This window comes from Sarcophilus harrisii, chromosome 4, assembly GCF_902635505.1.
Source record: "Sarcophilus harrisii chromosome 4, mSarHar1.11, whole genome shotgun sequence".
NCBI lineage: Eukaryota > Metazoa > Chordata > Mammalia > Dasyuromorphia > Dasyuridae > Sarcophilus > Sarcophilus harrisii.
In genome coordinates this window covers 338,021,770-338,043,737 of record NC_045429.1, presented here as the reverse complement: position 1 = coordinate 338,043,737, position 21,968 = coordinate 338,021,770, and the positions used below count along the sequence as shown (strand labels likewise).

At 42.1% G+C, this 21,968-nt stretch overlaps 1 protein-coding gene across 6 annotated transcripts in view; it reads right to left on the bottom strand.

Moving 5' to 3' along the window:
• Positions 1-2,803: 2,803 nt before the first annotated feature.
• ATP6V0A1 (ATPase H+ transporting V0 subunit a1) overlaps positions 2,804-21,968 on the bottom strand; it is a 61,754-nt gene continuing 42,589 nt past the window's right edge. For 2 of the 6 annotated variants that reach the window (XM_031966306.1, XM_031966308.1), the window contains exons 16-22: positions 21,335-21,551; positions 20,098-20,205; positions 16,638-16,745; positions 15,561-15,578; positions 12,187-12,304; positions 11,675-11,846; positions 2,804-4,667 (exon numbers count right to left, since the gene is read on the bottom strand). In XM_031966306.1, the coding sequence (XP_031822166.1) occupies positions 4,574-4,667; positions 11,675-11,846; positions 12,187-12,304; positions 15,561-15,578; positions 16,638-16,745; positions 20,098-20,205; positions 21,335-21,551 (835 nt within the window). In that variant the 3' untranslated portion in view covers positions 2,804-4,573. Of the gene's footprint in view, positions 4,668-11,674; positions 11,847-12,186; positions 12,305-15,560; positions 15,579-16,637; positions 16,746-19,186; positions 19,262-20,097; positions 20,206-21,334; positions 21,552-21,968 lie in introns of all 6 variants that reach the window. The other 4 variants (XM_031966307.1, XM_031966309.1, XM_031966311.1 and 1 more) reach the window with 3 other exon arrangements.

The window sequence follows — 21,968 nt, the reverse complement described above, 5'->3', positions numbered from 1 at the left end:
TCAAAAGAGAAAAGAAAAAAAAAACAAGAAAGAAAAAGGTGGAAATAATATGCTTTGATCCACATTCAGTCTCCATAGTTCTCTCTTTGGAGGCAGATGGCTCTTTCCACTTCCCTCAATATAAGTTCATATAAATTCCAGGTTTTTCTGAAATCAGGCTGCTCATCATTTCTTTTTTCTTTCTTTTTTTTTTGCTGAGGTAATTGGGATTAAGTGACTTGGCCAGGGTCACACAGCTAGGAAGTGTTAAGTGTCTGAGACCAGATTTGAACTCAGGTCCTCCTGACTTCAGGACTGATGCTCTATCCGCTGCACCATCTAGCTGCCCACTCATCATTTCTTATAGAGCAATAATATTCATATACATAACTTATTCAGCCACTCTTCAATGGATGAGCATCCATTCAGTTTCCAGTTCCTCACCACTACAAAAAGGGCTGCCACAAACATCTTTGTACATGTGAGTCCTTTTTCCTTTTTTATGATCTCTTTGGGATATAAGCCCAGTAGTGGTACTGCTTGATCAAAGGGTGTGTGATAGTTTTATAACCCTTTGGGCAGTTATGACATATGAATGTGAACAGAACCAAGAGAATATTATTCACAGCAACAACATGATCAACTGTGACGGGCTTGACTTTTTTCAACAATGAAGTGATTCAAGGCAATTTTAATAGACTTGTGATGGAAAGTGCCTTCCAAATCCACAGAGAGAACTATGGAGATTGAATGTGGATCAAAGCATAGGGTAGTGCTTTCATCTTTTTTTGTTAGTAGTTTTTTTTTTCCTTGTTTTTTCTCCTTTTGATCTGATTTTTTTTTTTTTTTTTTTTTTTTTTTTTTTTGCACAACATGACGAATATGGAAATGTTAGCAGAATTGCACTTTTATTTTTTCCCTTCTCTGAGGCACTTGGGGTTAAAGTGATTTACCCAGGCTCACACAACTAGGAAGTATTGAGTGTCTGAGGTCATATTTGAACTCGGGTCCTCCTGACTTCAGGACCTGTGTTCTTTCCACTGCGCCACCTAGCTGCCCCATTGCACATGTTTAACTTATATATAAGCTTGCTTGCTGTCTAGAGGAGCGGGGGAGAAAAATTTGGATCACAAGATTTTGCAAAGATGAATAATGAAAACTATCTTTGCATATATTTGGAAAAATAAAATACTATTAAAAAATAAAAAGGCAAAGTTGGGTATTAAACCCAAGTCTTTTGATTGCGAGCTAAAGCTTTGTTCACACCAACATCCCCCTGACCCTCACAGCCCTGCTCCCTGAAAACAGATTCCACCCTCCTGCTCCTTTTGAAGGGCCTCCTTCCCAATCCCCACTTCAAAACTTATAAAATTCTGCTCCCATAGCCCCATCTTTCTTGGGGGAAATGACATTTCTAAGTTTGACCACCAGAGGGCAGTGCAGTCCTATCATACAAATTCAATTAGATGAGACTGGGAGAGCCCAGAGAGCTGGGGGAGCCTCCACCCTGGAAGTCCGAGATGACCAGTACAATTCTTTCCTCTTCTGACACAGGGCCTGAAGTGCTTTGTCTGGCATCCTCCAGGACAGCCAGAACTAGCAGGAGCCCCCAAAGTGTGCCCTGGGGAGAGTGGGAAAAAACCCGGAGAAGAATGTGGTAGCCGAGGAGCCGCTAGCTATCCCGATGTGACCCTGGGGGCTTTTCCCAGATTGCTCAGGGCAAGGGACTGCACTCTGCCTTGGGTTTCTGTGGCACTGAGGAGGGCAGCCTTGGGTTATATGCACTGTGCTGCGGGGGTGGGGTACAAAAAGAGACCAGACAGCCCCTGACCTTACCTCTACTGAGGGAGATGGGGAGCAAATGTGTACAGGAACGCTATATCCAGGATAAGTAGGGATCGGGAAGGGAGGTATAGAATTGAGAGGGGTTGAGAAAGCCAACAGGAGAATGGAGACCTGAGACAGACTCCTTAGAGAGGAACTTGATGCAGGGTCCCCAGAGGGCTCCATCCCTGTTCACACTTCATTGTGCTGGCCAGAACCCGATCACCAATCAAACACAGTGCTAAAAGGCAAAAATAGGGGGCAGAGCAACTGGGACAGTAAAGGCAACGTAGCCAACAGTGCCTGGAGCTTCAGCTGTTAAGTGTTTACTTGACTTCCACCCCGGACTCCTGGGGGAGTGGGGAGAGGCTTTGGGGCAGCGGGTGAAATGAAGGCCCAGTTTTTCCCCTGTCCTTGAGTGTGGGCCACTTGGGCCCTGCATTCCTTCTGTTGGCTGTCCTTTTGCCTTCTGGAGAAAGAAATGCAAGGGCAAGGAGAGCAGGGAGCTCCCTGTTATAGGGAGAGCATGACCTCCCTAATCCCTCCCTTCCGCCTGGTATTGCCTAACGGTCTCCGAGACAGGGCTGAACTTTTACTGCATTAGGGAGATTGGGACAACAGGGCCCGAAATAGCCCCGCTTTCTGGCCTCCGGGAACTAGGGCCTCAGAGCAAGGGGGAAGGAAGGGTTAGGGCCAAGTCCACAGACAAGATATTTCTCTTCCCACGAACTGTTTGGCTCAGTCCTTGGCGGGCCCCTAGGGGTGGAGTTTGCAACCCTGCCCTTGGCTCCTTGGAGAGGAAAGGTGCCAGAGAAATGCGAGATAAGGTGAGAATTTCACAAACTAAGCTCTGGCCAGGGTTGCTGCAGCTGCAGCTTTTGGTCAGACAGAATGAGAGCAATGATAAGGGGAAGGGGTAGAAATGGATAGAAGTAGGAGAGTAGGAGCCAAGGTGATATGACCCAAGGAGATGAGAAAGAAGACAGAGACCGAAGCAGGCTTCTGAGTGAAGCGAAATACTTTATTCAGCAGAGACATGTTTGCAGAGGGCCCTTGTACAGGGCTTCCCCTAGGGTGACTCCATTTTAAACAAACTCTACTGTAAGCACACAGAAAAGCTCATGTAAACAAGGTCCAGGGTAAATAGGGGAACACCATGCACAAGGAATCGAGGCAGAATCACAGCAGCCAACACACAAGGAACCGAGCTTCCCCCGATCCTCATTCTCTAGTATCAGTCTCTTCGGCTCATGCATTTCTTTTCCCAGGGAAGGAGAACCATCCCCGCGTCTTCTCTCCCAACCATCTTCCTTCAGAGGACTTGTGCTCACATGTCCCAGACAAACTTAAGACAATCTCTCTCTCACTGCCAGAGGGCGGGCAGTAGTCAGAGGAATTCCCTATATTCATTCATTTGTAAAGAGCAGGAGCGATCGATAGTAAGGACAGGGCTGGTCCATTCAGGGGATATGTGGGGACAGATGCCAATTTAGCTACAACTGTCATGGCTATTGGGGCCACCGTGCCAACACATGATTAAAGAGCCATAAACCTGACAGCTCGGTGTGGGTCAAGGTGAAGCGCATCCTCCAGAAGTGCAGTTCACTGATCTCCATTTAGCAACCTAGGTGGAGGTGAAGCTGCTCTTCCCTGGCACTACTTCCCATGCCCAACTCTAGCTATTTTTGAAAAATAGGTTCAAGGGTGGGAAGGGGCAGGGACAAGAGCTAGAAAAACAAGCAAGGTCCACCAGCCTCACAAAGAGAATCGTCATGGGTGGCCATAGTCCGTACCAAAACAGCATGATTGTGGAGGGAGGGATCAGAATCTTTGGGGGTCTCCTGTTCAGTTCCATATAGGATAAGTCTCAGTGCAAAATGATTTTCTGTTGTCCTTATTCCCCCCCAAACCAATAAAGAGATGGGGAACAGAGGAGTTGTGAAAGGCCTGGGGTGGAGGAGAGGAGGAGGAGGATATCAGCTAGGAGAGGGAAGTCCCAATGGATTAAGAAGAAAACAAGAAACTCTTGCTCTGAGCAACAACTCTGCACTTTGGACATATGGGAGGGATTAAGGAGTTATAAATCTCAAGTAAAGAACCCCCCTGCATGGGTTTTGGGTAGAGCGAGGAGTTCTTAATTCCAGGCCCAGGCCACATCCTCCCTCTTTCTGCTCCAATTGAGCTCCAGATTTCAGCAAGACCCCCAAAGGTTCACGGTCGAAAGGAGGTACAAAAATTCACCTTCCCAGATCTGTTGTTGAGCTTAAGTTCCCCCTTCCTGAGGTGGGAGATTTGGGAATTCCTCCAATAGTTCCTGCTAGAGCTGTAGGGCACACACATCAGAAGTTGGGAGCTATTGTTCCCCTTGTGTAACAAGAAGAAAAAATGGTGTCAATTCCCCAACCACCTGTTCCTGGTTGGTTCCAAATGTGAGAAAAGTGAGTGAACCAAAGACTGGGGAAAGAGAGGGAGAGGTCTTCCTCCTGGCCTCTATAATGTCTAATGGGTAGGGGGTTGGGAAGGTGACCGTTCTCTGATCAGTGGCTACGTCCAAATCGTGGCTGTGCTGCTCAAGCTCTTCACAGAACACAAAGCAGTGGGGATCAAGGACAGAACAGGGGAGCAATCACAGTCTACACGACTTCCACAGATGGCGAAGGAGGTCTGGTGGTAGCCAGGCCTTGGGGATCACAACAAACACATAGACTGGAGAGATGAGCTAATCACCACAGTAGGGGGCAGGGAGTTCTGGGACAGCCTGGATCACTGATCACTCTTCAAACTTTCCTTCACGAATGTTGTCGAAAGAGAAGGGGAAGAACTGGAAGCCAGTACCACTGTAGAACTTATTCTGGAACTCAACCCTGAAAGGAGGACAGAGAATACAATTGATCACAGCATGGCACTTCACAGCTTGAGAGGAATGGTTTGCCTTTGGAGGTAGGATGCTCCCTGTCCCCTGCAGGCAGAGGCTGGATAACCATCTATCAAAGATGCTCCAGGTTAAGGGTTGGGTTAGGCCTCTAAGGCCCCTTCAACTCAGATTATTAAACCCCACCCCAAGGGGATCAGCCTGAATTTTATCACCAAGAAATCTTTCCCAGCTTCATGGGCTCACATCTAACTTCACTGGCCCTGGAACTTCCAAAGTCCCAAGGACCTCAAAGTTCTTGTGGAAGAATTGAGGAATTCAGAGAGCAAGAAACTAAGGCCTACCAGGAAGAAAGCCTCCTGTCCAATGCCATATGCAGTTAAAACCATGACTTGTGTCCAGTTGTCCCACACTATGCTGCTTTTTCCTCGGTTGTACCCCCTCTCTCTCACCTTTCTCAAGGACACACTGTTACTTGTCTGTATCCCAACATTTGTGGTTAATATTTTACACCTTAGTCTGATATTGCTGAGTATTCTTGTTTTGCCACTGGAGTCAACCATCTGGATCTTGGTTTCCTTATCTACAAAATGGGGGGTGGGGAGGAGGAGGATTGAGCTACAGTAGTGGTCAAATTCCAGGGCAGCTTGAACCAGATAAAAGTGTAATTGGGAGATGTTTCACAAAATAAAAGAAATACCACAGATAATTTGTGAATTTGTTAGCAGTTTTCTAAGTCAAGGTGCAGTCCCCAAAGCTGATACTACTGGCTTAGATGCGTTGCCAGGTTCATTTCTGACAGCCACAGTGCACCTAATTTAGCCTACACAATCCTTAAAGGCTGGATTTGTGTCCACACAGTTCTTTTTGTATAGTTCCATATGTAAAAGATGCTTTAATAAAGCTTCTTTTTTAAGGTGAAATGTTTCTCCTGAGATAAAAAAAAAACCACCCCTGTTCATGTTTCTTTGACTCCCCCCTCCCCACACTTAGACTCAAAATAACTCACTTTCACCTGAAGCCTAACACTGTAGGCAGGATCCAGGAGCCTCTCCACATGTATTTAATTGCCTCTCTGAAGCCTCATGGAGTCTTTCCTAGGACAAATTGTGTTTGGGGGAAGAGGGAGGCCTCCGCCTTCCGGAATAAAGGCAGGGGCTGGCCGATAACACATCTGAGCCAACGCAGGGGAACACTCAACAAATGCTGGAGAAGTGGTTTTTTTTGGTAGAGCTACAAGGAGATTTTCTATTGAAATGTCACTATTCCCAGGAAATGGGGGAGGTGAGAAGGGGAAGTATTCTTAGAGCAATGGCAAAAACATTCTCAGACCACAAAAACATCTTGTGAGCAGGAATTCTTTTCTTGGGGACTGAGGGGAAAAACAGAACCTCAACTTGCTTCTCAAGCTGCTTGGCCTCTCTGTTCATGGCAATGTCCCTGAGGCTAGTTTGAAACTCAAAGGGAGGTGGAGAAGGAGGCCTTTTCTTCTGTTACCAGAGTGATGTGGAGGTTATGTGACTGTTGCTGCTCCTTATAAACTCTATCTTAAGAGTATGAGTCTGGACAACTGCCCAGCCACCAAACATCATCCAAATATGGAGAGAAAAGCTGTGATTCAGAGTGGGGAGAAAAAATGGAGAAAGGCATGAGCAGCTTCTGAGAAATATTTTCCATCTGGGGCCTTCAGGAACTCGCAGGTTGGGGTTGGGGAATTACATTCAGGAGATGGAAACTCATTTGAAGCCCATCAAACACAAGACTTCTTCAATCTCCAATCCTAACCCAGGGATTCCCACATTGAAATCCCAGAAAATCGATGAGAAAATAAAGGTGGGTGAGGAGATAGAGGAAGGGGTCTCCTTGGCTATACCTTCCCTGTGCCCTGAGGCCCCTGTTACTAAGCTCGTAGGGTAGGCCTCCCAGGTAAAAAGAGTACAATTGTCCATGTGACCGTGGGGGGGGGGGGCAGGGCTTCCCCTACATTCTACAAAGGCTCTGACAGGGTTCCAAGGTCCCAGCAAGTCCTGGAGCTTTCCTACAAGCAGCTTGGACTGAGTTCCTCTTTGCTTGGTTAGGCACTGGACCAGTTATATCACTGCCCTTGAGGGCAAACACCGATCTTCAGAAGGTGAACATGAACCCTGACTTAACTGTAACACATAGTGAAGCAGGGGCTGGCAGTAATCTGTCTTCCCTTCCCCTACAGGCCTTCTTGCTATCGTCTTAGCTATACAGAGATAGCATCTTTCATTTGGGAAATCAGCAAAGAGAAAAAAAAATAATTTAGAAATTGTAGTATAAGAGGGAAAGGGCCAGAATCTAAAAGGGCTGGACTACATAAAGCCCTCCTCCGTACATTGTGCTGAGAGGCGATGGAGCAGTAGTCCTACTGGTGATGCAGAAGAACCCCACCCCCAACACTTAACCCCCACACTGGCCCACCCTCATGCTGGGCACAAGCCTGAAGGCAGCTATGTCTGTGTATTGCAGTCCAATTCCAGGAAAAAAAGGAGGCTGGATATCTAGTTTTATTTTTATGCATTAGGGCTTCATTGGGGTTAGGGAGCCTCCCAGACTAGGGCCTAAATCCTGACATCAAGAAGCTAGAAGGTTATTTCCCTTACCCCAGAAATCACGAGTATTTTAAAGGGAACCAGCTGCACCTGGGGCCAGCCTGCCGTCACCTCCCTGGCCCACCCCCTTGTGCCCCACAGAACAGAGCTGGAAAGCTCTTTCTCCTGTGAGGGAAACGTGCACTTCCTGAGAAAGAACAAACACAAAGTCCTCTGGGACTGGGCGGAGCAGGGCCATGGGTTGCTGCCTAGTCAGTTTTTCCACCAGCCAGGGACATGCTACAGATTGCTCTGTGGGGGCCTACTCTGACCACTCCCATCCCTCTAAATTGTTACCAGGGATTCCGAATGCAGGAGGATCTGAGGAAGTGCAATGTGTCTCTCTGAAGACTCTTCCCAGGCTTCAATCCTCAGTGTTTGCCAATAAATGTGACTCAGAAGGACCAACTGCACTTACTCAGAGGTCCTATCTGGGACAGCACAGGAGATTGTTTGGTCTTGGGCAGCAGAAAGATGAGGAACACAACAAATACTCTCAACTCATTCCACTTGAGACCCCAAGTGGGGTGGATGCGAATATCAGTTCTAGCAAGTCCTCTAGCATTGTACTACTCATTCTGGATGCTTAACACAAGAACCCATATGTATAGAAAATATCTTTCCCAGATTAAGCTTCAATATAGTTTCCCTCTTCTTCACTCTACAGCACCTCCAAAATCATGTTGGGAAATTGTTTCCTCATCTATTCCATAGCCTCTTAGAGTCCAAGGGCCATCACAGGCCTACTTAACAAGAGAGGAGCTCTATTCCTCTTATCCATCAGCCAGAGGGTGTGTGGGAGGGTTAAGAGAGATGGAAGGGGAAAAGGAGGGTGAAAGAAATGCCCGAGATGAAAAAAGTTATATAAATGATCTTTCTGGAGAAAAAAGTCAGTTTAAGCCTCAGTACTCAGGTTTCTGAATATTCCAATTTTTTCCAATGAAACACCAACTTCACAGGAGAGAATCATTTTGAATTTTGGCAGCTTAGAAAGTTAATGTCCCCATCATTCCAAATGTTTGCTAAGAGATGTGATAGCAGGCATGGGAGGCAAGGGGAAAGAAAGAGAAAGAGGAAAGAAACCCCCCAAACTTAAGTTCAAGGGAAAGGAGTAGTCATGAAATAGAAGAAAAGTTGGCTCTCAGAAATAACCCCTTGGACATCTCAGATATATTGTTCCACACCAGTACTAGCTGCCTATTGCCTAGTACTGCAACTTTAGATTCCTGGCTCCCACCCCTCGAGAAATAATCCCAGATAGTGAACTTCACAGGACAGGGAATCAAAAATTATCTTTTTTCCTGCAGCCACTGAACAGACCCAGAAATTGCATAATAGGATACTCCTGTGAGTCACAGGATATGAACAGCAAGTGGTACCAATACTGCCCGGTAGGACATCAGGAGACACAGTAGGAATACCTCTGCAGCCGTATTCAGCAGAAACAGCTGTTCTTTGCCTCTTCCAAGATGTCTACAAGTCCAATTTCTTCCAGCAACCCTGTCTCAATTTGGGAGACTCCCAGGAATACCAAGAAGTTGAAATTTCATCCTGAAACACATCCAAGCTGAGGGGTAGAGTACCATAACATCCATTCGTGTGGAGTATAGGAAGGGGACTCTCCAACCCAAACACTGGAAATTTTTTTGGAAAAGGCAGTAAGTGATTGGGCAAGGTCAGAGAAGGGTAATAATTGGGTTCTTAAGAACTATTGCAAAGGGAAGTTTTTGATTTTGCTTTTCTCTTCCCTTTATGTATCTACTAGCACTAAATGAAAGGTTTTTAGGGGAAATCTAGGCCTTAACACCACAGCAGGAACTAGAACAGGAGGAGGGAATGCATAGAGGAAGAACAACAAAGAGGGTAGAAAGAGTGTCTCTAAAGGCCTGGGGTTCAAATTTCAGCCACTTACTACCCTGTTCACATTGAGCAGAATAATGGCACCTGGGTTTTTGTTTCCGCAAATGTAAAAAGAGGTAAAAGATGATCTCTCTGGCTCATTCTAGTTCTAATCTAGAAAACCTATTACCTGGATTTGAGTCATGACATCTTCACTAGCTCTCCAATCATGTGCATGTCAATTCAACCCCAATGAATTCAGTTTCAGAGCTGGCTGGCAAACTATCACTAGCTTAATAATTGTGAGTTTTAAAAAATTCATAAATACATATCTTTAATGTCAGAAAATTCTGCTCCTCATTATCAAGTAGGGGGTTCGTTATGATAAATCAAGCCACACTGATTACAGAAAAAGTACAATACTTCCATGAGACAAAAACACACAGAGGGTACAGTTTTCACATTAAGTCTGAAGCTCACAGAATACCATGCCCTGGCTCTGAGTAATGGGATTTATTTTCTCAATGAGTTGAAAATACTTGATTCCATCTATCAAAGCTTGGAACTTTTCTCAGGCTTGTTCATAAGAGAGTATTCTAAAGAAAACTTGAAATCAAATCCCTCAGCTGGGTCCAGAATGAGTGCAGTTCTGGCTAGGAGATTTGACTACCATCTAAAACTCCACTCTACCTGGAACCAATTCTAATATGCTAAAACACAAGAAAGAATAATGCTACTAAAGCCAAGGAGAGTGGGCAAAGGAACTCCTCTTTCTCCTGGATTCACTAGGCAGAGGCACACTGCTCTGGCTCCTGACCCTGTGATGATTGAAACAAAGGAAGCAGCAGCTAGCCAGACATTTAAGCTAGAACATGACAAGAGGAGGTGACTGCTCCTTGAGTCAGGAGGCAAAAGAGACAGTGGAATGAATAGGAAGGAAAGGAAGCCAGGGACGGTGAGAAAATGTGACTCATGCTGCTGTGAGTCACCACATGCTGATTACTCAGATGTTCCTTTCACATCAAGTACCTAAGGAAGTATGATGGGGAAGAGAACTGATAAGCTGAGAATGGGGTGACATGTCTTTAAAAAATAATCCACCAACACAAGGTTTTTCAAGGGTCATTGTTGAAAAAAATTATCCTTGAATATGTTTTGAAAATAAAAATTCTTCAATAAAAAATAAATAATCCACCACTTTTAAACGCTGCAGTTTTATTCCAAATGAAAGAGAGATGGGATGGGGACTGCAGAAGGATAGGAGAATGATGGAGGAGAAAAGAAAAAATGAAGTCAAAGTAGAAAAGGGTGGGATTGCTGAAAAGACAGCAGACCAAACTTTTTTAAAGGAATGAGTGGGCAAAGCAAATCAGCAAACTCATACCCCATACTTCACTCTCGAGGCAGACATAAATAGCTGAATTATTATAAAACAATTTCAGTTACAGCCAAATCACATGAAAGGCAAAGCTACAAGGATAGCACACCTATATAGAAGCAAAAAGGTCTCAGGCTAAGATTTTAAATTTTTATTCAAATACAGAAAGAGCTGGAACTCTCTGGGGAGTCAGAGCCCAGATCTGAGACCCCATGGAATGTGAGTGTCAGGAGACAGCTTAGAGGCCATTAATCCCCACATTCTCATTTCATATAGAAGAAAGCTGTGGCCTAAGGAAGGGAAATGAGAGGCCTAAGATCACCCAGATAATGGCAGATCTCTTGAATGATTCTTGCCTTTGGTCAAGCACACACAGGAGCTCCCATATTTCAGTAGAAGTTGGATCATTCCACTGAACAAAGAAGGGCTAGACTAACCAGATCTACCAAGAGTCAAAATGTTACAAGCTCCATTTTACAAAAACAAAACAAAATGAAACACAAAAATCCCCTTTCTTCCCAAAACCTGAAACCACATTAAAGCATACACAACAAGCAAAACAACAAGCAGAGACCAAGATATTTCTGCAATGTTTCCTCTCAATTTAACCCAAAGCTAATCCTTGCAAGGGAAATTCTTATATTTTCAGAATATATTAAAAGAAAAAAGAGCAGTCTATAGGGTAAAACTTAGAGAGCCAGTTACTTGTCAGAAACAAAAAAAATCATTTATACCATGACTTATAGGTATCATTTATACCATGACTTAGGATGTCAGCAGTGAACACCTGACAAAAATATGGCAAAATTCTTTCGAGTAAGAATTTAGGGGTACTGGAAAAATTCTGACAAGAATGGGTAACATGCTAATCTCCAAGGAAATTTCACTGGGCTAAAGGAAGGCTGAGATGCTGTTCCAAAGTGGGTTCAGGATTTAATTTTGGTAGTTTTTCTGCCAAGCATTTCTAAATCTATGAAAAGATGAAAATGAGTGTTTCCTCAAGATAGCCCAACATCCCACCCTGAAGGAAGGAGAAAAATGTTTGAAAGTATATAACTGAAGAAGCCAGAAGGCTTTCCTTCTTTAGAGGGATATGAATTTTCATCTCATGTTATTAGCAATAATGAGGTTTTCCCCACCTTCTCTGAAACCTACCCCACCTCTTACCAATGCAGCCTCAGTGCATGGAGGAAGGCCGAAAGACCCTCCATCACCAAGAGGATGGCAACAGTAAGCGTGGCAAATCCTGCAAAGACGAAGAAGAGGCCCAAGCCTCCTGCTAAACTCTCCACCTTTAGGCCAATATGGATGACCATGGTCCAGAGTACCTCAGACAGTTCTGGAAGAGGAAAAAAAGAATGAGTTATCAGTGCATCAAGAGGCTCACAAAGAGGTAACAGCCTAGTTCTTTTTGCTTAGGGCCCTATATTTATTCTTGCAGGCTTCCCACTATCCTAGTTCCCATAGGATCTGGGGAATATTAACAGGGCAAAACTGTGTTGAAAACAGGAGTTGCTGACCTTTCCCTGCATTTTTTCCCAGATCCATTTTTTCCTTCACCCAAAGCCTCAGGAGTCCTAAGGCTTTTTATAACCGATCAATTAAGAAATTATGTTTATAACAGCCTACCTGGGGGATCAGGGCTGTTCAGCAATGTCTCATCGTGGAAGGATACTCACGTGCATGAGCAAGGCTGAGGGCCCAGAGCCGAAGGTAGGACGCTGTGTTAGAGATGCAGCCCAGGCAATACTCAATGGTGTGGATGGCTTGATGCACCATGGTGTCACCAAAGTCGAACTGTTTGGGATAAAAGGAACCAGGGAGAACACATGAGACCATAGCACAAAAGAGCGGTAGGTATTAGAGGAATCCTTGGCAATGTGACCTGAGTAAAGTCACTAAGTATTGGCTGTAGTTATCATAACTGGACACTCGCCTCTGGAGCAGATATGAGCATGTGATGTTAAACCTACCTCCTAATTTCCATTATGGTTTCCCCTAAAAGTTACTTAGATTAGCCTAGTTTCTCTCTCTAACTTAATCTGAATCTTGTAGGCAAGAATTGTATTAGCTTTGAGTTTTCATTCCAAGCACAGGACTCTGCTCTGGAGATACTCAATAAAACCCTCTTGATAGACACCTTTGTCATAAACATTTCATGCCACAAAGATTCCAGAAAAAAGACCTGAAGCCTTTTGTCTGAGGTATTAACATTTCTTGCTTTATCATTGAGATGCCACCAAGAGACTGTTTTTATACTTAGGTGATTAATTATCAGCTACTTCTGCTCAGGGCAGAGGAGAAAAAATTTAACTGGAGGGAGCCCTGTATATCCTCTAGGGCAAGACAACCTCTATTCTTTGTGACTTCTGAATGAATATTGAGAATTTATTTTGCAAAATTTTATCTGGGTATTAGTTTGGGCCAAATATCACATTCCCTTTTACCCTTTCCACTGTCATTTGTTCCCCAGCCAGTTTCTTTGCAATCACCCAAAGTCATTTTCGAAACAATGGAAGAGGGTCAGGAATTGATTTTGGACGGCTCCCAGAGATCATAAGGCTAGTGCTCCAAGTTAGACTATATAATGGCCTCTAGAAGACCAGAGTGCACATTACTCACTCCCCACTAACACAGGTGGAGTGCCAAAGTAGTCATCTAAAGAACTATTGGAGTGTGAGAGCTCTACTCTCCTAAAACAGCCACTTTCCCCCAGACCAAGAGACTGGGAAAGAAAACTTGCCATAGCTTATAGGATAAAATTTCACAAACATAACAAACACTCAGATCAGCACCACTGGGCAAAAGCAGGACCACATAGGCCTCCAAGAGCACGCTTACCATTTCCCCCACCCCCTGCTCAAAGTCAGAGCCTGAGAAAAGAGTTGTGGGAAAAGTACAGCCTATATTCTATTGAAATTTATTTCTTTCAATGTGTGATCCCACCCCAAGGGGCACCAGACATTCATGTGAGATGACAAATGAGGACTGTCCATGCATATGAGGCCGGCTCAGTGAGTTAACTCTGTGAAGGCAAACTCAGTTCTGTTATGTCCCAAGGGGGCAAGCCCTGCCCTGATACATCCCAGGACAAAGTTCATCTGATGAAAATACACTTTATTTTGGCCTTGGACTATAATACATATTGGTGTGTTTCTGAGCTTTTCCCCAAAATAGTTAGTTTTCTTAAATTGTTTTAGCTATTCTAAAATTTAAAAAAAACTGACAACTCTAATGAATGGTAAAGAACCCAGAACAGTTTTCTAGCTCCTCCAAAGTCACACTAGCTCTGTGAAGTTCAGTATTTTAAAGTAAGATTCACTAATGAAGATAATTCCTCTGCCTTGGCCCTTTAGGAACTGCCTCTTTTCTCACAATCACCCTAAAAAGGGAAGAGGATGTATTAACACCAATTCCTCTACTGTAGATTAGATGAGCAATGCTCATAGGTTGAGAGGACAGTGGGCTACACCTTCAAATATTTCTTCAATTAATTATTCATACCTATTCCTAAAATACAATTGCCAAAAATATTCTCAACAAAAAGAATATTGAACAGTGCCACACAGTGTAACTGGGTTTTGCCAAAGTGAAATAGGGAAAATGCAGAAATAAGTTTGTTTTTTTTGACTTGGCCAGATAATTCTCATTTATCTCGATTTGGTTGTAGAAACCCAATTTTGTGGGTACTTAATGAATATTAAATGTTATAATTACTTAACCATCTCAAGGAAGCTGGCCCTGAATATAAACTGGGAGGTTAAAGATTTTATAAAATGTAACTGGTTCTCCTGAGATAGCAAATTCTATGTAACAATAACAAATAAAGAAATCTACACATGGAATTTTTATGTTTAGTGACTAGGAGATTTACAGCCAAAATTGAAAGAAGCCCAGAAAAATGTTACCCAAGTTTCTGGTATTACATGCAAAAGAATGGCCAAAACACGCGCCCCCCCCCCCCCCCCCCCATACACACACACTCCCACACACACATACACCAAGTAGGAAAAACCCAGAGAAGACTAACCAAGATGTGACACAGACCGCTTGACACTAGAAATAAGACCATGCAATCCTTAGGAAGAGAAAATACTTCCTGGTCTTATTCTTACCCACTACCCACCCAGGAAAAACTGAGAAGTGAGAGTGGGAAAAATAGGAAATCAAAGTTTTTGGATTTTGCTATTTTAAGGAAAATTTCTGGAGAAAAGGCAAATGGAAGACATTTGAGCTCCTTAAAACACACACACACACACACACACACACACACACACACACACACACACACACACAATTTTCTGTTATCATTAAAGTGAATTACTGTAAAGCTATACTGCCCTTCTGATCCATAGGCTATTTGAGAATTTTTCCAATTTTCTTTTGTCCTTACCAAAAAAATCTGAATATCTTTGGTATAACAGAGGACCCCTCTTCCATAGAGTGTATAGTTACAAGGGATGTAGTCAGACAATCTGAGGGGAGAAGCCTCCTTTCAAGTTTTGCTCCTTCAGCTTGTGTCACAGAGGATAAAACTTACTCTGGACTGAGATTCAGAAATATTAATTAAGAACATATTGGGATTTTACCAAGTTGATTGAAAGCAACAAAAGGCTAGCTATATCTAAGATGGGGGGGAAATGGTAGAAATGGCTCGTAAGCGCTTGGTGGCAAGGAGAAAAACAGTTATTCCTAGTAAATAGGAACCACAACATCACAAGAGAGGAAGACAGAAGTCAATGTGATTTAGCCCCCAATGCAATAACCTCAAGAATGCCAACTCAGACATCACTTGCACTTTTTTCAATAGCCATTCTCAGTTGACCTGTAGAGGTATTGGATCAGCAAAGTCAAAGGAAACAGAAAGACAGAGGTGAATAACATGAGATGCAGTTAATGCAGATGAGATAACTGTTAAGAACACATTTTATGAAGTGTTAGACATGGTCATGAGATGCAGGTTGCAAGGGTTATGTATATGCAACAAGGTCAGGAGAATGATCACAAGGATGGGAAGAGATAAACATGAATGCAAAGCCAGCTTTAGTCTTACCACTTCATCCTCGGTAGGCTTGAAAACACAAATTTACACTTAGTGTGAGGCCTTAGCAAATATATGATTACAAGTATTGAGCACATGATTAATGAATCTTCTCTTGGTTAGACAATGCTAAATACTATTAATGTACTAAAGGCCTTTCCTCAGAATACAGGGAATGTATAAGTAGCAGATTTTTAAAATAATAGTTGGTTTTTTTTTAAATGTGCTTCGATCCTTTTAAAAAAAATTTTTTTTTTTTAATCCAATACTCAGATACATGATGAAAGTGGCTGGTAGGCTAAAAACCTAAGATTCAGCCAGGTGGTGGTTGGTTACTCTCAGCACTTATCAACTTTAAAAAGGACAGTAAGAATCGATGAGCCATTGCCATTAACAATTCTGACAAATTTTGCTGTCAGGTGTTGGAGACTGACAATGACTATGTAGATAGTTCCTGGCCTGATCAAATGAATTTTCAGTTTCCCTACAGGAATGAGAAAAATCACTTCCACAACAGCTTGCAGCCAGAGTATCTGAAATAAGAGCACTGAGGCCAGGACAAAGTCTAAAAGAATGCCCCCATTTTCTGGGTGGGTGGTCTTCCCCCCAAATGTAAAAGAACAGGATCATCAAAGTTAACAGGAACAGTATAAAACAGAGTAATAGCTTTGATTTTACTGATACCAAATAATTTGGACAGTTCTTAGGATGGCAGAGGCAGGAAGAAATGCATGGTCCTTGGACTAACAGCAGCATGTGCTACTAATATCAAGAATTCAGGAGCCAGGCCAAACTCTGCCTTCAGTATAAAGAACAATGGGGCTTGCATGGAGTAGACTACCAATAATATGAAGCCTCAAGAAGTTGAACATAAAAGAACCCAGACTGCCAGAGGTTTTGTAAGCAGTACTTGGTGTCTGGGAACAGCAGCCGATTAGAAAATGTTGTATAACTTTCAAGAGTTCAGAAGGCAAGCTGAATTTTTAGAAGACCAAGAGAGAACAAGATCTCTTAGGTATCCAAAGTGGAGGGAGAAGAATCTCACATCATTGTCTTGCGGGGCCTAAAGGCCAAGATTTATGATCTTACCTCGTCTGCGTCCTCTGAATGGGTGGAGAGTTGGTCATGCTGAATAATCTCAGCATCCTCCTCAGTCGGTCCGTTGCCCACCCTGATCCCACCAAAGTTGTGAGTTCCCTACACAGATGAACAGAAAGAGTAGAATTGCCTGGACTTTAATGTGACATTCAGTGAGTGGGGAAAGGGCGATGGTTAGTGCATACAAACCTCAGCAAAGTTTCACATTCTTACAACACACACCCAAAAAAAAAAAAAAATCCTACTTTTTTCTTTTAAAGAAAAGTGAAAATACATAACATCCAACCCCCATGCCCCTCTGCCATCTCCAATCCAACTTAAATTTACAGCTTCATCCTGTTCTTGAAGAAATGTGTAATTCTGCCTGCTGCGTCTGAAAAAAACAAACCTCATCACAATCAATACCCATCAAGAAGCCAGTTTAAATGAAATGCTTAATATAAACAGATCAGAATCACAAATTAAACTTTAAGAAGTCAGTTTTTGTAGCACTGAAGATGATATCTCATACAAGTTAGGTGGCTTTAAGCAACAAGTGATTGTTATCACCCTGATAAAGTTGTATTGTTCTTTCACAGATATTTAACTGCTCTCTGAATTGATACTACAGAGCAAAGAGAAAAGGTCAGCCCCTATCAGGGCAAAAGATATGCTCATTCCACACATAACTTTTGCTAGAAGAATATACAGCAGCTAAAAATAAATAAATAAATAAAAGCTCCTCTTTCCTTAAATGGAGGATTCTGGAGTGGTAGAACAATTCCTTTTATAGGCATCTGGTCAGATTCTGTGCTCCTCCACATAAAGCAACAGCACAGAAATATCTCAAGGCTAACAATTCTTAAACCAATTTGATTAAAAAGTACTCAGATTTAGAGAGGCAGGAGATGTGCAAGATAATAAAGCAGGGGCAGAATTAGAATTATACCTGATTACAGGCCCCCAACATTCAGCTTCAATCTGCTGTAGTTAAAGTGGCCAAACTTAAGGTTTATTTTCCAGCAAACCCTTCCATCTCTTGTACACAGCACACGTTAGAAGGGCTGCACTTTGTTCAGAAGGCACCTCAGCTGTACTAAGTAAGCATGATGCAGGCAAGGCTGGGTTATTTCTTCTCAGATTCTCTCTCTGGGCAGTACCTTTCAGTATGTAGCTCATATTACAAGTTTCTGACCAGTATTTAAGAGTAATCCTCATCTCCAGCATTGTTTCAAGCTCTAGGATGTGCTTCTGAATGTGGTGCCTAAGGTCTCAAAAAGATATACATCCCAGAGGATGGCAGTGCAACAAAGGTGAAGGGAGAAAATGTGATTTCATCTGGCACACAACTTTAGTTGCTGACTAGAGGGGGAAGGTGGTGAGATAGGGGCAGCAGAGGAGAGGAACACATGGGAAGGGTGGGACTCATTAAAGAGGAATGCAGATTCTGAAGGTTTTCATGAACCTGCAGATAAAGTAAAATCAAGACAGACAGAACATTCCAGAACAGACAGTGACAAGCTTCTTTAGAACAGAGGAGAAAAAACACTATGAGAAAGGTATGGGGGACACACATACAACTGGTAAGTACAAAATTTGTTACACAAAATACACAATAAAGATAAACAAAAACATAACAAAATCATGTCAGTGTTGGGATCTGCAGCCCATCTATTTTCTTAATCTAGGATTCCTAATGTATAAAAATTATTATAATCCCAAAGACCTCTTGTTTTCCTCCTGGCATGGATGCTTTGTCAAAAGCTTTTGTGGAGAAAAGCCAATCAGTAAACAAGCTGATAGAGCCAGAGGTAAAACAACATGGTAGAAAGTCACAGAGGCCAAACTAAAAGCATCAAGTCTCACAAGTTCATCTTAACTGGATTAAGAAAAGTGGGAAAGAAGAGGTTATGGGAAGAACAGATATATCAAAGCAACCGGCCTTACATTTTCCTACTCAGAGGGAAGAAGAGTCTATATGCCTTCATCAACAAGCATTAGTCACCATGTGGCAGGCACTGTTCAGTACTGCTACAGCATCAGTACCAAAATGGGCCCAATGCAAAATGGGATTTTCACAAAGTAGAAGCAGCATATAAAACCTTCCTCTGGGGAAAAGCTATATCATCACTGAGGTAGTGAATGACATCATCAGTGAAGTATAGGAAAGTTCAGAAGTCATATAGATGAGCTTGCCTAAAGGATGAAAATTCTCTATTACAAAACAAAATATATGGACATGAAAGTGAATTAGCCCACTGCTGTTATCTTGGTTTAGGATCATGGGGTTAAGATTGGAATACAACTAGTTTCATGGAAGTTACTTTCCTTGCATTCTGGCATATGAACTTAGTAATGTCATAACTATACTGATGGCATCAAAATTTGTTTTCAAGAAGTAGAAATCTCTTCTGCCATGGTCCCAATAAGCAACCAGGACATATTTCCCAAGTCATACATGCCCCACGCCCTCAGTATAGTTATTCTGAATTCTGGTACATGACTAGGAAACTCTTTAAAAATACATAAAGTGATTGTTGGTTGGTTTCCAATCCACTCACTGTTGCAGCCGCTGCTGCCTCTAGTCCCTGCTCGCTCTGGGTTGGGCTGACTGGGGCCTCCACAGGCTGCCCTTCCTGATAGTGAATGGAAGAGAAAGGAATGGGAAAGAAAAAAAAAAGGGGGAGGGAGAGGGATAAATTGGTGGTGGTGAGGAAGGGAATGATGGGAGACGAATGGAGGGTACATGAGAAGATGAAAGATGGTCAGAAAAGGGAGAGGGAGTGTCTTGTAACTGCACAGCTCTTCAACAGAGCAAAACAATCCAAAAGCTGTTTGAGAGTCATGCAATAAAAGCATTCCTGTTTCCCCTGGCACAAATCCTGAGTTAAACATCATTATATAGTCAGAAATAAAAAACAATCAGATGTACATTAACAATAAGTATACAAAGTTATGTTTGCTGCTTAAAAAAAAAATCATCTCTGCTTCAAATAAAATCTTTTTTCCCCGGATGTTCTGGTCAGTGAAAGTATTACTGACTCATTTTAACAAGACAGTAGTGCCTCAGCATTAGCCCTGTGGTTTCCCAGGCAAACCACAAAAGTAAATTCACCCATTCACCATACCTATAGCCCCATTCTAGCTGATGCTTTTAGTTTTCATTGGCCACAGACTGATAATATACATATAAAACAAAAACTTTTTTGGGGGTGGGAGGAAGAGGAGAGGATGGAGGGAAGATTTGGTCTCTCTATTCCAGCCACTTAAAGCTGAATATAGAGCTCTGAGAAGCAGTCACACATGCCTTTTAACAGGATCATTAAACATATTTGTCTAATGTCCTGACACATTATATCCAGAAAGCATTCTAGGCAATATCCTTGAATATAATTAAATTGTTTAGTTGCCTATTTTAAAAAATTAAAACCTAGTAACTTTGAGCAGAATTACATTAAAATCAGTCACCCACCAAATGCTTCCTTCTTAAATACTGATGGCGAAGGATCAATGGTTTAAACAACAGCATCCACGGAACACACAGCATTGCAATCACCACCAGAAAGCACTGAATTCCTTGCTGCAGGAGAAAATAGGAGGAACAAAAGACATTACAGGTAAATCCACAAGGGCAAACACACGAAGTTTGTAATCACAGCTCAAAAGTTCTCTAAGACAAATGCTACGTTTTCTCAGATTCATAGGTAACAGAGTCTAACCTCTTAGAACAATTGGAAGTGTTTTTAGAGTGCAAACCTTTTTCTAGGAAAACCATAAACAAATCCTGGGCTTTTCAGCATCTGGTGCCACAAATTTAGCAGATGTCTGAACCTAGACCTAGACGAACAATCCAAGCAGAAGACACTACTACTAATATGGCAGTAGCTAGGTAATGCCACAGTGCACCAAATGCCAGGCCTGAAGTCACGAAGACTCATTTTCCTGTTTAAATCTAACCTCACACATTTAGACACCCTAGGCAAGTACCTTAACCCTATTTACCTCAAACCACAAAAACTTTAGAAACATTAAACCTTTACAAGTTGCTCAATAGGCCAGACTCACAAGCTATGAAATGTTCAAAAGCCTTTCAACTTGTGTTGCAATTTGAGCTTCAGTAAGAACTTAAGGCCCTAGGAGGGTAACTGTAATATGAGGAGCTACTCTGAAATGCCCCCAAAACTTAATTCTTTAATATCTTTTTAAAAAACTAATCAACTACAGTGGAAAGAGATGATACAACATATTTTTCTTCTGCTACACTTAAATTTTTCATGTGATATAGGCAGTTTCCATCTTCATAATGAAAAAATTTTTGCAAAGCATAAAACGTGATCTCTACAAGAAGAGGGAAAGGAAAAAGAGAATAAGCATTTATACAACACCTACTATATGCTAAGCACTTTTACTAATAGTATCTCATTTACATATATTGTTTCAAACCTGTGAAACAGGTGCTGTTTTTCAGTTGAGGAAACTGCTGCAAACAGTTAACTGACTTGTGAAGGTCACATAACCAGTAAGTATCTGAAGTGGGAGCTCAAATCAGGTATTCTTGATTCCACACCTACCACTCTATCTATTGTATCACCTAACTCATTTGCTCTGAATGAGTATCAATAATGCACATAATGTTTATATTCACCAAATCTTCTACATAATGAATAATTATTTCAAACTGACCTACATATATTCTTAGGAGGACCCACCTGCCCAGAATAAATCATCTTATTACTGGAGTCTGAGTAGGAGAAAAGGAACATGTTTATGAAGTGGATCAGAAGGCTTGGTGCATCCTTAGAAGTATGAACATCATATGCTGTCCATTTATAAAAAATGAGGATGACTAAGTAGCCAAACAATGAGATCATGAAGATAATTTCCGGAATAAACTCAAGGTAGATATTCAGAGGCTTCTTGAAATAGCTGCAGAAGGAGAAACAAAAGATCAAGCTGAACAGATCATCTTAAAGTAACGTCACCCTTTTCTGAACAAAAATACGTATGAACTACAACGTTGGATCTTCCTCAATTCTGGCATAATTATTTTTAGAAGTAGCAAAAAGAAACTTTGGTCTTATAAAAACATTCCAGAATCAAACTTTGGACCCAATTTCAAGAATCTTGAAAGGAATTCTAAATTATGCTTTTCTCCTCATTCCCCTAATCATATCATACAAATGAGAAAACTATACTTCAGGGTTGTATAACACAGTTATGTGTAAATATATACCTTCTGCAGAATTTATGCAAACTTAAAGACTAATTTAAAAAAAATATTTGAAAAGTACTACAAAGTTATAAATGCTTAGAGGAATGTAGCCTAATCTCTTTCTGAAAAAA